Genomic DNA, 16,233 nt, shown 5'->3' with positions numbered 1-16,233 from the left:
GAGTCAGGGATTGGTTTCGAACCGTCAGAAATGTGCATCCAACTAATTCTTGCAATATATTCACTGAACACATTTAGAACTTGGCTGGCCAAACATTTCGAACGGTTCGGAACCAATCCCTGACTCTTGTTGGAACAGACCTTAGATAGATAGATAGATTGGGGACTGGAAAAAAGATCAATAAAGATCTTGGACTTCAAACCACAGACCCCATAGCCAGCTACATATATCAGAATCCAAAACGTATAATCTTGTGCACAGAACAGATATTCTCTCTCGTTCAACCCACACAACTTAATCTGCATCTAAACCTTAATATTAACAAATCTATTAAGTATAAAATCGATGGTTTAACCCATGAAACATAGACCATGCTCTTTTATTCTTTTGATGCGATGGATTCTATCAATGTATTGTAGCTTTGTTCCTAGTGCACTAGCAATAGTTTCCAGAGGGCCTTTCGATTTGGCAAAAATATAGCTAATAGCAACTTAGAGTTACTCTGAACTGATATATAAGTTGCTAATAAGTACTATTTTTGCCAAAACGAAAGCCCCCCAACAGTCAAACGTAATCGCATTTGATTTCAAACAATAAATTTTGAACCTTATGTAAGTAGGAATGCGCATGCATGTAAATTGCTTTAGGAACAATGCCATTGGTCTGTTTAAACAATCCAAATTTCTGTTTGGTTCTATATATTCGGAAAGATGAATAAATAAATTAATACACCCCAGTTTATGCTTGTTTATGACCCCGCCCTTAACAAAAATAATATAGCCCCCTGGCCGCGGACGGCTTAACTTCCCTAAAACTGTGGACGTGGATAATATCAACAGTTAATAGGACCCTCGTCCTGTATGTCTAATGTTTTCTTTATGCCCGAATATTAAATTTATTTATTTCTACATCAGGTTCGTCATTTCTATGTTTCTATCAGTTAATTTGACACATGTAATTGTCATATATTCAAAATTTAAAGTATAAGATTAAAATTACCCTCATGACAAGTTTAATCGATAATTTAGTTTATTTGTACGAAAATAAGTCCAGAATATATCTAGAAATTTATGAAAAATCCAGGAAACATGGCAGATCGATAATAAACAAATTAATAAAAGAAATTTTATTTAAAATTAAGGAATGTCTGTATCCATTTGGCCACTTCGTCAAGATGGTAATGATGATAAAACTATGGGGACGTGAAAATGAGGATTATGATGAAGACTGCAATGATTTTGAAATAGTAAATTTGGATATGGTCCAAAAATATAGTGATATATAATATTTAAATTACAGGATTATATAGAAATATTCTTGGATAAAGCAAACAATCTACTGTCAGTTTCAAAAAAATGTATTACATGTTGTTCAGAGCGAGGACTGAATGGAGTTAAAAATGTAATTATTTGTTTTTTGATTAAAATGAATCTATCGCCATTTGTATATTTCCTTGAAATACTGATAGACAAAAATAATGCAAATAAAAAACTCTCATACAAACAAGTAAAGAAACAAATAAGTTATGTTAAATAAAATCGTCAAAAAGTTATAATAAGATGTGTTCAATTTTTAATAGCGATGTCGTACCTACCTGATTACACTGAGTGCTTACATTCTATGGAACGAATTTATAGATTGTACAGGGATTTAAAATATAAGTTAAAACGACCACACAGTATGCAACTTACTGTACGACAAGTTATATAATCTAAGAAGATTCGATATGCCAATAAAGTTAATATATCTAGTACAAGTTAATTGTTTGAATGTCAGAATCTTATAATACAATTTTGTATGAAAAGGTTGTTCACTTTATAAAATTTTCATATCGCCGAAGAGACAATAAATAACTTCGAACATATGAAATATTTTGAAATTTCTGTTAGCGGGCCTAAACGCCCAAATGATTGTATTGGATTTTTAAAACATTGAGTAAACAAAAGGATTTACAGAACCTGATTCTTGGATAAGTCTTGATATTTTCAATATATGAAAGTGAATAGTAATGTCACAGAAATCTTCTGTGGTAATGTGGTGAGGGAAAAAAGTTACGTTACGTACACCCACGTACACCAGACATATTCTGCACATGCTCAATTTCTAGTTTGGATTTTCATATGATTGTATTGTACTGTTTCTTTTCTGTATAATTTAAATTTGTAAACAGATGCACACAATCAAATGCTGCCTGCGCGTAAACAATTTGGCTGAGATTTTTAAAGCAGTAATAGCAATCCATATTCTAATAGATAGATATCAGAGACAAGTGGGATAGATGTAGTGATGGGACTACTCGAATGAAAATTATCGATTATATCGATTATGAAAATCTCTCGAGATATCTCGAGTGGTCATAATGAATCATTCGATTATTCGGATACGAATGACAGTGGCCACAGCGTTACTAATACGTGCGCTAGTCGAGTGAGTGCGCAGATGTTTCGATTGTTCCAACGCTCTAACGAGCTACAACATCTCGAGATAAGACGGCCGAGAGGATAGATGAGACAATCGAATATCACCGCACCGACAAACAAGAAAAAAGGTATGCAGGAATTTTACGAGTGGCATCGCGGGGGGTTAGATGGCAGCTTTATTTAGCGGGGATAAAAATTCATATGAATGAAAATAATACCAAATTATGTTTTCTATATAATTTTTTTTTTCAAAAAAATCCCAAACAATGGATCTCTTTAGGCGGCGACTACTCATTTTAAGAACATGCTGCTGAATTACTCAACTGGCAACGAAGAAATATGGAAGAAATGCCCCAATCCGCGACAGTCATTCATTTACCTAACGTCAACATGTTTCGCATATGATTTGGGATAGACCGGAAATTTTCAAAGTGAACTTTCGATTATTCATTCGAATGATCATTCGATTATAAAATTAATTCGAATGGTAACCACTCGATTATTTAATTCATTCGATTATTCCCATCACTAGATAGATGCAACCAGGGATGCAACCAGAGGGCCTTTCGATTTGGCAAAAATAGTAACTATTAGTAGCTAATATCAACTTAGAGTTACTCTGAGCTGATATTAGTTGCTAATAGGTACAATATTTGTCAAAACGAAAGCCCCTCAGGGAGACAATAGGGGTTTACGATAATTGTATCGGAGTGGTCGGATCAAGAATATGCCTTATGAATATTCACTCTGATCATTCGATCCCATTACGAAAATGCAACCTCAATGCTCAGATATAGAAAATCTGAGCGCTCTAGTCGCCCTTGTTCATTTGTCAGATTAAAGTAGTGATGGGAGATTTCGAGTGAAAAATCGAGTGGTACTCGATTATTGAGATAACTCGAGATATCTCGAGATGTTTACTCCCACCACTCGAGTGAAGTCACTGATTGCGTAACCTTTTCTTTAGAATAAAACGAAAAAGTGGTTACGTTTTGAAGTGCGTGGGCTTTTTTTTTTTAGCTACGCTTATAAGTAATATGACTAATACAAACATATTTGTGCGCCGCTGGGATGAAAACGACCAATATCTCGTATCTCGAGTGATCACTCGATTATTAGAAGTACTCGATTATCAAAATTGGTCGATTATGCCCATCACTAGATTAAAGAATGATCTGAAATTGGCGCATGCGTGTTGTTTATGTTTATTGGTAAAAACGTTAAAAAAATTAAAAACAGATGTTTGTGTATAGTCTCCATGGGTTATGTCAGGGGTTATGTCATAAAGAAATATTTTTTTATTGTTTTGTTGACTGTTGTTAACATTGTTGTGTTTAATTATCTTGTCGAAGAAAATATCAAATATGGCAATATGGCAGATAATAATTTAAATATGGTAGATGTAGATGAACATATTACCGAAGTGGTACATCATACATGTACCACTTTACTACTAAACATTTGTATGTACATGTATGTACTAAACATTTGTATTTAAATAGTAATAAGATAGAGGTTAGATTAGATCGGCTTCCTAAGAGCTTACGAAAATAGTCAATTTAACAGAGCACTCTGACCAGAGCAAGTAGCGCTCGGATCAGTTGGTCAGATATATTTCTCGTAAACCCCTTATAGTCTCCATGGATGCAACTGTCAATGCCAAAATGTCAGAATTGAAGTTATTGAGGATTGAGGTTATGTCGTGATCATAATTTGAAAAGGGAATGGAAAAACGTAATTTATTAAAATAAATACTGATTAGATTGTCATTATTGATAAAACACGCAGTCATGGATCAAAGTTTATAAACTATTCGCATGTGTCCAGTCTAATTCTGTACTTCAAAGTTAGTAATTATCTGTTTATATATAATTATATATTTATAATTATATAAATATAATTAAGTATATGCGTTATTATCAAGTGTGAATCAACTAGTGAAATAAGTCGTGCGCTTATATAAATATTTCATACACAATGAGTCGAGAGAAAATGGAAAACATTATCGTAGGTCCAGAACTCGAAAGACTCATCGACGTATCTCTTGGTGAACTCTTATTACTAACCTTGAAAGCTTATGAGGACAACATATTACAGGTAAATATATTTAATATAGCAGAATAAAAGCATGATATACAAAAGAATGTTTCTAAAGAAAAAATATGAGCAACGGCTTAAGTAGGTATATACATTTTGGTTTCATTAAGAGACAGATTTTGCTATTTTTTTTTAAGGTTGACGGTGAGACAAACGAAGAACTCACTGCAGGACTATTATTAAAAAGAGCTGTAAGACTAACAAAATGGTTTAAAAATGAAGGTATAACGATAGGTGACAGTATTTCAATAAATAGTGAGAACAGGCTTGAATTCTGCATTGTTCCATCAGCCACATTTCTAGTTGGGGCTACCTTTGCACCTTTAAACCCTGATTATACAGCCCGTAAGTATTTAAAACAATTTCAATTAAAACTTCAACAAAAAAATTATTAATTTCTAAACTTGACCTTTGTAAACATCACCTCACTTATCAAAAAGTGCTCAAGTTCAATTGTTGCTAATGAGATAATGTTTTTATTTACATTAGTAACTATTTAGTTTGTGCGTTTGTGTTATTTTTGCAATTTATAAAAATATATGTAAATATTTAATTTCTAGGTGAATTAAAACATGTACTTAGTTTGTCCAAACCAAAGGTAATTTTTTGCTCCCCAAGAACTATCGAGAAAATGGTGGGAATTTTGCCAGAACATCCTTACATAAAAAAATTAGTCTTGTTTGGAAAGGAAAAATCTAAACACAAAAATGTGATAATGTACCAAGAGTTGATGGAAGGTATTGTATCTTATATTTTGTAATCTTTTATAAGTGTTCATAATATGAATTTTGAGAATTTTATAAGTCTCTGTTGTATACCTTTGTATCGAGCTTTGTATGGTAATTATGAAGGTCAATTCTGGCTTTAATTTTTATTATACTAACTATCTTGAAAATATTATTATGACAATTTAAGAGGTGGATACCCTATATAAGATAATTATGTGAATATACCAGAGTTCTAAAATAGTAGCTAGTAAGTTTTATAAATAAATCAAACCACAATTTTTACAAGTTCTCAATCAAATCGAATAATTTTGTGTATTCTCTACATACAAATCGTGTTGTGCCGTCAATTTCGCATAATGTATCAATAATATATTCAACCTTCGCACACGTACTTGGAACGTTCTATTATTACACAATTTTTTATCGTTACTTATCGTGTACAAAAAGAAAATGACCAGCACTGCATAGTTTCATTTCACAACTGGTCAATTTCCAATTTAGGTATTTACTTTTGCGTCATATTCGTGCAAGTGAGAAAAACATTATTCTCACATTTTAGTTATTCTAGTATGTATCCAAAAGTGGAATCATGTGTGAATGTTAGTGATCAGTCTGTTAATATAGTAGTCGTAAATGAACATATTTAACCAATCACACAAAAATGTTCTATGATAAACAATTTAACTTTGAGTATAAGATGTACAGTTCTTTAACAGAAGTGTCTGTCAGAACACAAAAAAGAGAAGCACATGGTAGGAAAAAAATTGAAATTGGCATTTTATCTTAAAAACGAACTTCCAACAAAGAAAATTCTGTTATCAGAGAAGAGAAGATTATCACAAAGAGTTTTGCTGTGTATTATGCATGAAATAAACTTTCGTTATTTAAAACAAATTTGAAAAAGATTGTTCATAGAAAAGGATGAAATTGTAGTATGCTGAAGAGATTTTGGGAATCCAGAATGCAAAAACACCAATATTCTCCATAAAGAGGGTAGTAAGGTTTTTTTACAAGTGGCTGAGAAAATAGTAACCATGAATTATGAACGCACATGCTCCTAAGGTCTGTCCAGAAGAAATACCAACTGATTAAACAAAATTACTCCCAGATACAAGTTCTCTCTTCCCTTCCCTCTTTCTTCAGTTTCTCAAATATCGAATAAATAACTATACTAGTGAATAACTTACTGGAAAAACCCACAACTGGAATAGACGACACAGCATCGGATAAGAAGAACAATTGTGAGCCTGAAGTGATAGCATTAGTGACAATGACAGTGATAAGAACAACAGTGATTTTACTAATGCTTATAACAGTCATTTCTATAGCCTGCATCTCATTTTTCAGTAATGTTCTATTGGTAGATTTAGTCGTATCACTGATTTTGCATATACCTTATACCAATATGGCAAAATTGCTAAATACATACTTTAGCATATATAAAAACGTACCAACCGAGGCGAGTATAAATTTATAATAATATAATTTTTACCAAACTGGATATATCTATTGTCCTTCTATATTTAATAATTTCTCTAAAATGAGATGCTAATGCAATCACATTCTTCAAATGCCTTATCTATCACACGGATTTACACGGTCTACCATTTGGGACTATTCAAAAAAATTCCCCATTATTTTTATTCAATAGTTAATTGTTTTAGGACCCTGAAAATTAAACTAATTTCCCAATTTGTTTATACTCAAAAAATGTTAATAATTTTCATTCTTCTATTATCGAAATGTTTGTCCTTTACGTCAAATATTTTTAACTATTCTTTAGATATTCAACTTATCAATATTAATTTAAGGTTGTGAGGCCGAAGCTATAGATGAATCATTCAACGCCACCCCGGTAGACCTAAAAGAAACTGTGGCAACAATTTTGTGCTCATCTGGAACAACGGGTTTACCGAAAGGCGTTATGTGCACTCAGGATAACATGACAGCATACATAGATGTAGCTCGGTAAGCAACTGAAACATTAGAAGAACTCTGTAGTTACAATCTGTTTTTTTCAGGACATTATTTACTGAGATAGTCTTTGCCGAAGACGTTAGTGACGCATTGATTGGACTTACGCCATTCTTCCATTCATTCGGTTTTATGATGATGTTCCTAAATATTATAAGAGGCAAAAGGATGATAGTATTAAGCAGATTTAAGCCAAAATTATTCCTGGATGTCTTAGTAAAATACAAGGTATGCTTTAGAATTAACAACACTATATTGGACATATGAACTCCTAGAATTATTTTATACAGGGTGTATTTTTAAATGGAGGGCCATATTTATATAGTGGCTACCACTGGCCTTTAAAAACACATATTATAAATTTGTTTTCTCAAATTATATTCATCATGCATTGTTGTCAAATATTATCTTCCTTATTCGGTCGTCTAATATCCTGGAGTCGTCATATCAGGAGGATTGATATTGTGTAGCTCACCTAAATTAAAGTAATCTGGTTTTATAGAACTATTTTCTATTGCGGTTTTGTTCTCCGCCTCACCGTTAGTTTCATACAGTTGGTTTAAAAAGGTAACAACAAAAAATACCGACAAGCGTGCAAACAACCGAGTTCAGGAGCTGCCCAGTGAAAGTATTTAAGTGTAAAGTCAGAACTCAGCTAATTATTTGATTAAAAAATGAATATATTTCAAATTAGCATTTTGGGAGACATACTATTACCACAGCATATAAAACAATTAATTGTTTTATTTGCTGTGCTATTACTCCTAAAATACTGACCCTCCCACTTAAGGTTACACCTTGTGTTAGACTATACTAAAATTTTATGAAAACAGAAGTTTTACTTACAGAAGTTATTAGAAGGCAATATACAAAATTCTAACCTAATTTTAATATTATTTTCAATATTTGGAAATAAATTTCTTTCGACCATTACATAAAATTTTGACTATACTTAAAATATTTTTTTAGAATTTCTTCCAGTAGTTTTTTTTTTGCAATTCCTGTTATTGAAAAAAAAATGTTGGAAAGTAATATTGATTTTATTGTAAACAAACGTTTTATCAAAAAATAAATTATTATTTACTACCAGAAATATGCAACTGATCAAAGACAATTTAAAGTCTCCTGGTTGAAGTGGAATGTTATACGAGATTCGTGACAACCATTTCAAGATCTGCAAATTTGGGAAACTTTAACTAAGTACAAAGTTTGTGACAATTTTAGGTTTCCCGATTAATAGTCCCGCCGCCAATTTACTTATTTTTACTGAAACATCCCTTAGCCAAACAATACGATCTGTCGTTCATCAAGGAAATGCGTAGTGGGGCTGCTCCTATGGGAAAAGATATGGAGCGAGATTTGAAAGACAAGTAATTAAAAGACAACTCATTGTGAAAGATAATATTAAAAACAATGCTCAATTCGCAGATTCAAAATAAATCATGTGTCACAAGCTTACGGCATGACCGAAACCACTTTGGGAGTCCTAGCTACTCCGTATGGAGAAGCGAAAATTGGATCTTGTGGCAAAGTTGTTCCGGGAATGATGGCCAAGGTGCAATTAGTAATATTGTAATTACAGTTCAAATGTTCAATTTGTAACAACTTTTTTAGGTTATAAGTGAAGAAGGCAAGGCTCTGGGTCCTTACGAGGAGGGAGAACTGTGCTTCAAAGGTGTTTTAATAATGAAAGGCTATGTTGGAGACCTAGAGGCGACTCGTAACACAATCGACATGGATGGGTGGCTGCATACCGGAGATGTAGCTTATTACGATAACGACGGATACTTTTTCATTGTCGACAGGATCAAAGAATTAATCAAATATAAAGCATTCCAGGTATTTGCAGTACTAGTATTTGCGGATTTCCAAAAGTAAGGAATGATTTGTAGGTAGCACCAGCCGAACTAGAAGCTCTGCTTCTGACTCACCCTTCAGTGCAGGATGCCGCTGTGATCGGACTACCGAATGAAGAAGCAGGGGAGTTGCCGCTGGCGTTCGTTGTGAAAAAAGCTGGCAAGAATATAACTGAAAAGGAAATTGAAAAGTTTGTGGCAGGTAAATATGTGTGATAATTTATAGGGCGCATTCAACCGTGCAAGCATTGAACTATAATCACTACAAGGTCGGAAAGTCCCCATGGTTCATCGGCCGTTACGTGAAAGCAATAAAGTAAGTCATAGAAATCCGTGCGATAGAGAAAGATGGCTATAATGAAGGCGTATAATAGTCACCGCCCATTTCGCCCTTCCACAAATAAGAAGTGGATCTTATTTGTTTCTTGTTTGTTAATTTCAGCACTTACCTTAGTGCTTACTCAACGCCTGGACGATTGATATGCCCTTTGTCTTTTCTTATTTAGTTGCAGCATAGTTCATTTTATTTTCTGGTTGTTTGGGTATTTTGCCCCATGATATGAATCATTAAATATACCCCTGCACTAAATAAATACAATTTTTACTACTTCTTAATCCGATAAAATAATTTTGTGTATTCTCGCCATGAAAATTGTAATGTGTTGTCCTTGCTCCTTGCTTTGTTGTCGACGAACACGAATTATAAATAAAAATGACTTTCCAATAATTTATTTAGCCAGGTACTGTTATACTGTTTTTAAAAGATTCCAGTCTGGCTTCTGTAAACAGAATCTTGTTTATGCAGACAGAATGGCAGATTGGAGACAATTACAATGACATAAAAAGAAAAAGTTAATTCGTGGAAGGTTACTTCTTCCAAAAGAGTTTTCAGTGCAAGTAGTTTGTCAGATTATATGTATTTAAAATAATTTTTAAAAACTTGAGGAAGATTTTTTATTCAACAAGAACAGGATTTTCGTTCTCATAGAAAAAGTAGCTGTACAGGATGTTTGTAAATAAGTGCTAAATATTTTAGGGAATGATTACCGAAGTTATTTTGTGAAAGAAAGTTCATAGAAATGTTTGGTCAAAATATGCTTCGTTTCCGAGATACCGAGTGTTTAAATTTTAATTTTTCATTTATTTTTATTAATTATTTCAAATAGTTTTAAAGGTATCGACTCGATTTTTAAAAAACGCTTTGGAAGGATAAATGTGCATTTAGCAGCTATTTTTCACTGCTCAGTTTCCAGTTGTTGTCATTGCTCCACAAAAAGAGCAGTTTAGCCCATCTCTAGTGTGGAAAAAAATATAAGGTAGAATGCTAGAATTGAACAGTCTTCTCAAGAGAATTGGGCTAGGCCTGTAGGAGCAGCCCGAAAACGAGGGCAGGTGAAATTCTGCTATAGGCCAACGAATAGAGGTTTTGTTTTGGACAAAAATACTAGTAGCAAACGGACTGTGCCATCATATAAAAGATAGTCTGTAGATATATACTTATATGTTTCCTACTCCAATATACCATTATTTAATTTTTTATAAACATTTTTATACAAAAAAACGTTTTTTTTTTTAGTTTTTTGCTTATAAAACCTAACCTAAAGAAGCAGTCTGAATACTATAAAAAGACAATAGAAGAGAATCGAAATACGAATAAAACGAGAGGTCGATCGATCCAATCTGATAATTAGAAATGAAGAAAACCCGGAAAAATCGGAAAATTTTGCGTTTTTTTAAAAATTCATTACTCCGCCATTTTAAGTTGTAGAGCTGACCCTGTGCACAAAAGTAGTAAATTATATGTACTTTAAGTGTGCACAAAGCAGCCGCTGTCGGACCATTAGTTTGCACAATTGCAATTTGAATTTTTTGGAGCACTATTTTGCAAAGTATCTGGATGCGTTAGAGGTGGTTCGATTTTAATTTTTCAGCCGGATTTTAAAAGTAGAAGTATAATACTATAAAACGTATATTGTAATTTTCCAATAAAATAATGCAAAATAGGTGAAAAATTCTTCCAAACCTGCTCAAAAACGGCAAAGCACGCGTACGCGGTCGAGTAGTGGGGGAAGATCGGGAGATGAGGGGCATTGGATATATAAGTATACAATTTTGAATATTGTCAACAACCAAAAGCAACTGCTTTTTACACTGAATCTAAGCATACACAGTGAGAGTGGTAAGAATACACGGAATCACAATGATGTGAAACCTGTGGACATTTCTTGTTTTCTGCCTGTATTTTTAGACATTTACGTGAAATCTTGATATTAAACGACATTACAACCGCAAAAAGTGTTATACTTTAAATATCAGCATTGGCCTTATAACCACTATCATATGAAACATTTAGCTATAGAAGCAGATGAACAAACCAAATTTAAACAATCAAATTTATTTAAAAAAAAATGCCAGCCAATAGTTTTGAAATTGAACAGAATTTTGAAACAAAGTTTGAAATAGTAAGGCATATTTTTCATTTGTCTTCTTCTTCAGTGTCAACATTTTATGCTAAAATAGTTTCATAAAAACAACCCTCAACTGATCCTTTTGACACAGCAGTTTAACTGTAAATTTTTTTTCACAGTTGGCAAAATACCCAAAGGAACCTAAAATATATATTTTATTAAGTTTCTTTTCAATTGATATTTTTTACAGATAGTGTATCCCCACAAAAGCAACTGAGGGGAGGGGTGATATTTCTAAAAGAAATTCCCAAAAACCCAACTGGAAAAATTTTGAGAAGAGTGCTCCGAGAACAGGCTGTTAAAATGAAGTCAAAGCTTTAAATGGTGGCTTTCTAAAACTATTTTAAATATGTTTTTAGCTTCTTTCAATGTTGTAAATGCTTGTTAAATTAATTTTAAAGACAAAGCCGTTTTTCAATGTGCCAGTAATTATTAAATGAGTAAAGAATTGTGAATTATTACGTTATCCTTCTATACAAAGGAAGGGATACAAAAGAAAAAAAACATAAAGTTTATGATTTATTAACATCTTTTTTGAATAAAATCTAAGGGAAAAAGTCCTTTGCATACCGCCCCTTCCACCTGGGTAAGTCTGGTCTAAATTTCCTTGGGATATATCTCGGATTCCTCTCATCCAACCTTCTCTTGTGTGGATGAATGAACAGTTCAAACGGTCTCAACTTTTTATCCATAAATCTCGTTTTATTATCAATCTTGTAAATTTTTTCCCAACTGTAAATTTCGTCCAGTTCCTTATGAGGAGGACGATGTGACGAAAGATTTTTATATTCTCTTTCTAGCCATTCTCGTTTTTCATCGTCTTCATAATCGGCGGATACTTTCTCCTCTGAACTCAAATACGGCGTTAAATTAATCCCCAATCTACTTTCTGGCGCATTAACGTAAAATTTCAGAAGTAATTTAAAAACATCTTCATTCAATCCGATGATCTTCCCATCCTGTATCTCCTGATACAACTGCAATTCCTCAGTTCCCCAACAAATATTCGTTTTGGGGTTCTCCTTCCTATATTTCGAGTGCAAAAGCATCGTGTTCATCTGGTAAGCATAAAACGACCACAATTTGCCATTTGTAATAACCGTCTGTGTAATAAGTGGATAAGTAATATCGTTAAATGTCGTAAATCCTAACAGATTGGCTTGGGCACTTAACCAACCAAACGACGCCAAAATGCCTTGTCTGTGTAAGGCTTCTTTGTCGTCCTCGGGGTCCCCGTAACTCTGTTGTCTGGTTAACATATGACCCCTCTTGTGATATGATATGAGACCAAATCGGTGAGAATCTCCTGGCCAAAAGCCTAAAAAAAAAAAAATTAGAAATACTGTAGTTATTTATACATGCAGAGGTGTAACATCTGTACTTAAAAAAACCTGGAGAATATGTTCGTGGAAAAATAGTGAGGATAGTACATACAACATATAACCTCTACAAAGAATAATACAAAAAAGGCATACTAGTTAGAAATTAAGATATATATTTTTCCCAAAAAATTAAGATAAAGAAGCTCTTTGCTCACAGAAAAAGGCAGAAGTAAATTTAAAAATATTAACTTCAAAAGATATGCTACTATAATTTCACCTAGTATACTTTCTTTTACATTATTCTTTGGGGTTTACAAAGTTTAATAAGAATAAACAGGACACTCTATGTAATTTCAAATTTACCAGGTACATTGGCCATGTGCCTATGTTCAGTCTCTGTGCCCACAACTCTAGGGTCGTACTGGAAGAACGGTACTACTAAGTCGGGATTTTCGGCTTCGGAAAAAGGAACAATTGTCTTTAATGGTAATTGAGACCGAACAGTTAAACTTGGGAAACCGTGGTACACCATTAATCGGTCGACGGGATCATCTACATATTTTTTCATCCACTCCAAACCTTTGCGAAGTCGTTTGATATGGTCTGGAGAATTCATACCGCCAGCATACCAAGTAGATTCAATTCTGGGATCTGTATCAATCTTAAAATAAACAATTGTTAATCCTAACATAATTATATAATAAAACTGGAGTTACCTGGACATCTAATAAATGAGAATGACTTTTGCATATTTTATTTATGGCTAATCTATTTAACTGTTTGCAAATAGAAGTACTAATAATATTTTCCAACTCTACTTCAGATGCATTGCTGTCTACACCATTCATCCTTCTAAAAAAATTGTGAAAGGGATTACTTGGAAATAGAGTAAATAATTTACAACTCACTTATACCCTTCAAGTTCTATCAAAATAACCTCTTCTAATTCCGACTTTATATTACCAACTAAATCATCTACAGAAAATCTTTTATAATACTCCGGCAAATCATTGTTAACAATCAAATGTGTCTTTGTTACATGCTGTATGAGAGGTAAATTGTTATAGGGCACATAATCTTCCTTAAGCATATAACTTTTAAAACCATAAAACCGGGGCATGTTTAACTTAATTTGTTTTTCCTCCACAGTTTTAACAGCTTTAATTTCCTCATGCATTGCCTCCTTTTTCCGTTCTAGCCTCTTTTCGAACGACAAATCCAATATAGGAGGATACTGTGGGGTTGCAGTGTATTCCTCTTCATTTCTTACAGCGCTGGCCAAACTCCTTACAATCACAAATTTTGGGGTAAAATTTTTATTTATTCTAATTACACTCATTTTCTTGACAGAATACGTATTTTAAATGTGTATTCCATCCATATAAGTAAACACTTTTGTTATTATATGCAAGGTTTAAAATAATTGTGCTTTAATATCCTCATATAAAAAGTAAGGTTATCTTGTAATGATTTTTCTTCTTCTTCTTCTACACTCTTGCCTGTTGCTTGCTTCCCATAATAGTAAATAAAAACTAGATTGCGTCAACTAACAACTGCATATACTGGGCGACCGCAAATTAATGGCCAACCTAAACGACGACAATCTTTGTCACGCTTTTCGTGCTGATATAATGGTTCCTAAAGATTATATTCACAAATCTGGTTTGGGCAGTCAGATTTCAAACAGTATTATAAATTACAACATTTGTTTAAGTTCGAAAGGTCGATAAATAAATTTTTGGTTTACATCTTATTGACTGAGTGTATGAACTTTGGCAAATTGGCTATTTTTAGAGACTGTCATAACACTCATAAAAGCTGTTTTACATTGACAATTTATTGATCAATTAATTGATGAAGTCGCTTCACCAAGAAATTGGACAAGTGTAATGCACCACATCAGCTGTCAAATAACTTCATTAATTTATTCATCAAGTACTTGACGAATTAGAGCATGTTCTAATTTTCGTCAATAGGGTTGTTGACTATAAAAACAAACCATATACAAATTGTTGTTGATACAAAGATTTTATATAAAAGAAACTGCCTGTATAGTAAAATTTTAAATATATGCCAAATTAGTGGTAGAAATCATTTATGAATTTTTGTGTTACTTAAAAAATAGTCTGACGTCATAAGGGGCAATTGAGCAAGAAGGTAGTAGCGATCCTATTGCATAATTTTGAGGAAGAAAATATATCAAAATTGTCCATCAAACCTTGTTGCCCTGTTTTCTGTTCTTTAAATAAAAGTGACAGTAGTGACACTAGTGAAAGCAGTCTATCAATAAAGAGTATTTGTGATAGTTATTATTAATTTCCTGATTGTAATGGATTCAACAAAATTTAAGTGGTGTTTTGTTCCACATTCCACATTCCACATAGCCAATCTCCATAAGACTTCCGAACTGCACTATAATTTTCCGTAAATAAATAGGTATTTATATTTATTATTTATATTATAAATAAACACAATAAAATCATTCATCAAATATGTTTATCCTTACCTGACTGTTTTTATACCTTTGATTTTGCCAATATTAAAACGGTCGTCTCTTTTTGAAAATTCAATTCATGATCATAAAAATATCAATTTTCGGTAAAATTTGCAAAGTAGCTTTCACAAATCCCGTTTCACACATTCTGCTTTAATTCTAAGTGGACTGAAATAATAATTTTACTTAATAAAGGAATTCCAAGATTAAGGAAAATAACTCATAGACTTGAAAATATTTTATGGGACAATGTTGTTACTGACAGACTGACACTACAGACAGTGTTGACAGAGCATCTTCTTCCTCCAATTTTTTTCCTTTACGCAATCATCTACACATAATTTCACTACAAGGTGCCCCTTATGACGTCACAGTCGTTTTGAAATGTTATAAAAAAATCTGTTTTAAATAATTATTTTAAAACTGTTCCGACGTATTTCTCAATCTTTAATTGTGCATACACACTAATTAGTACGTGTAGAATTATATTATCTACTTTTTGAAATTTGGTCAACCCCGCCATTATTCCATGGCTAGAAATTGGCCTCAATGATTTGGGATCGAGGGGGATTATCCCTCTTTATCCTGCCTCATCTCGTGTAGGCCTGGACAGCCTTCGTAGGTGGGCCCCATCCGTCGTCTACCCCGACCGCAAATGCGGCCGGTGTAGGCGCTTTGTGGGACCTCCTTTTGTCCTGGCTGGGCCCCGCCGGCTAGGGCCCTTTCTTCTGGCGCTCTTCTTGCTTCGCCGGCTCGTCTGTGTAAACCCCGGGGGTAGTGTCATGTTTATGTGTGGTATGGTTGGGTAGGGTAGTGCGGCTATGCAGCCTGGGATGCGCTTTGCTAAGGTGGCCCTTAGGCTAGCGCGGGAGGG

At 33.3% G+C, this 16,233-nt stretch overlaps 2 protein-coding genes across 2 annotated transcripts; one reads left to right on the top strand and one right to left on the bottom strand.

Annotated features, from left to right (window-relative positions):
- The first annotated feature begins 4,198 nt into the window (after positions 1-4,198).
- LOC108913150 (luciferin 4-monooxygenase) lies at positions 4,199-11,998 on the top strand. The gene is made up of 10 exons (XM_018718635.2): positions 4,199-4,517; positions 4,655-4,862; positions 5,078-5,254; positions 7,057-7,213; positions 7,267-7,447; positions 8,444-8,589; positions 8,648-8,774; positions 8,834-9,058; positions 9,112-9,277; positions 11,734-11,998. Exons 1-10 carry the CDS (start codon positions 4,398-4,400, stop codon positions 11,862-11,864), a joined length of 1,638 nt encoding a protein of 545 aa, XP_018574151.1. The 5' UTR covers positions 4,199-4,397; the 3' UTR covers positions 11,865-11,998.
- A 51-nt stretch (positions 11,999-12,049) lies between these two features.
- Positions 12,050-14,352, bottom strand: LOC108913151 (39S ribosomal protein S30, mitochondrial). Its single transcript, XM_018718636.2, has 4 exons — positions 13,774-14,352; positions 13,582-13,717; positions 13,229-13,526; positions 12,050-12,861 (listed from the first exon to the last, which is right to left on the bottom strand). The coding sequence occupies exons 1-4, from the start codon at positions 14,202-14,204 to the stop codon at positions 12,089-12,091; spliced, it is 1,638 nt and encodes a 545-aa protein (XP_018574152.1). The 5' UTR covers positions 14,205-14,352; the 3' UTR covers positions 12,050-12,088.
- Between the last annotated feature and the right edge of the window lie 1,881 nt (positions 14,353-16,233).

This window comes from Anoplophora glabripennis, unplaced genomic scaffold, assembly GCF_000390285.2.
Source record: "Anoplophora glabripennis isolate ALB-LARVAE unplaced genomic scaffold, Agla_2.0 scaffold478, whole genome shotgun sequence".
Classification (NCBI taxonomy): domain Eukaryota; kingdom Metazoa; phylum Arthropoda; class Insecta; order Coleoptera; family Cerambycidae; genus Anoplophora; species Anoplophora glabripennis.
The sequence above is the reverse complement of the archived record's forward strand: the minus strand, read 5'-3'. Positions and strand labels throughout refer to the sequence as shown.

Coding starts and splice junctions, on each gene's coding strand:
- LOC108913150 (XM_018718635.2), top strand. CDS start 4,398: ATGAGTCGAGAGAAAATGGAAAACATTATCGTAGGTCCAGAACTCGAA. Junction 8,775..8,833: donor TTCCGGGAATGATGGCCAAG/GTGCAATTAGTA, acceptor CAACTTTTTTAG/GTTATAAGTGAAGAAGGCAA. Junction 9,059..9,111: donor TCAAATATAAAGCATTCCAG/GTATTTGCAGTA, acceptor AATGATTTGTAG/GTAGCACCAGCCGAACTAGA.
- LOC108913151 (XM_018718636.2), bottom strand. CDS start 14,204: ATGAGTGTAATTAGAATAAATAAAAATTTTACCCCAAAATTTGTGATT. Junction 13,718..13,773: donor ATAGAACTTGAAGGGTATAA/GTGAGTTGTAAA, acceptor CAATTTTTTTAG/AAGGATGAATGGTGTAGACA. Junction 13,527..13,581: donor CTCATTTATTAGATGTCCAG/GTAACTCCAGTT, acceptor GTTTATTTTAAG/ATTGATACAGATCCCAGAAT.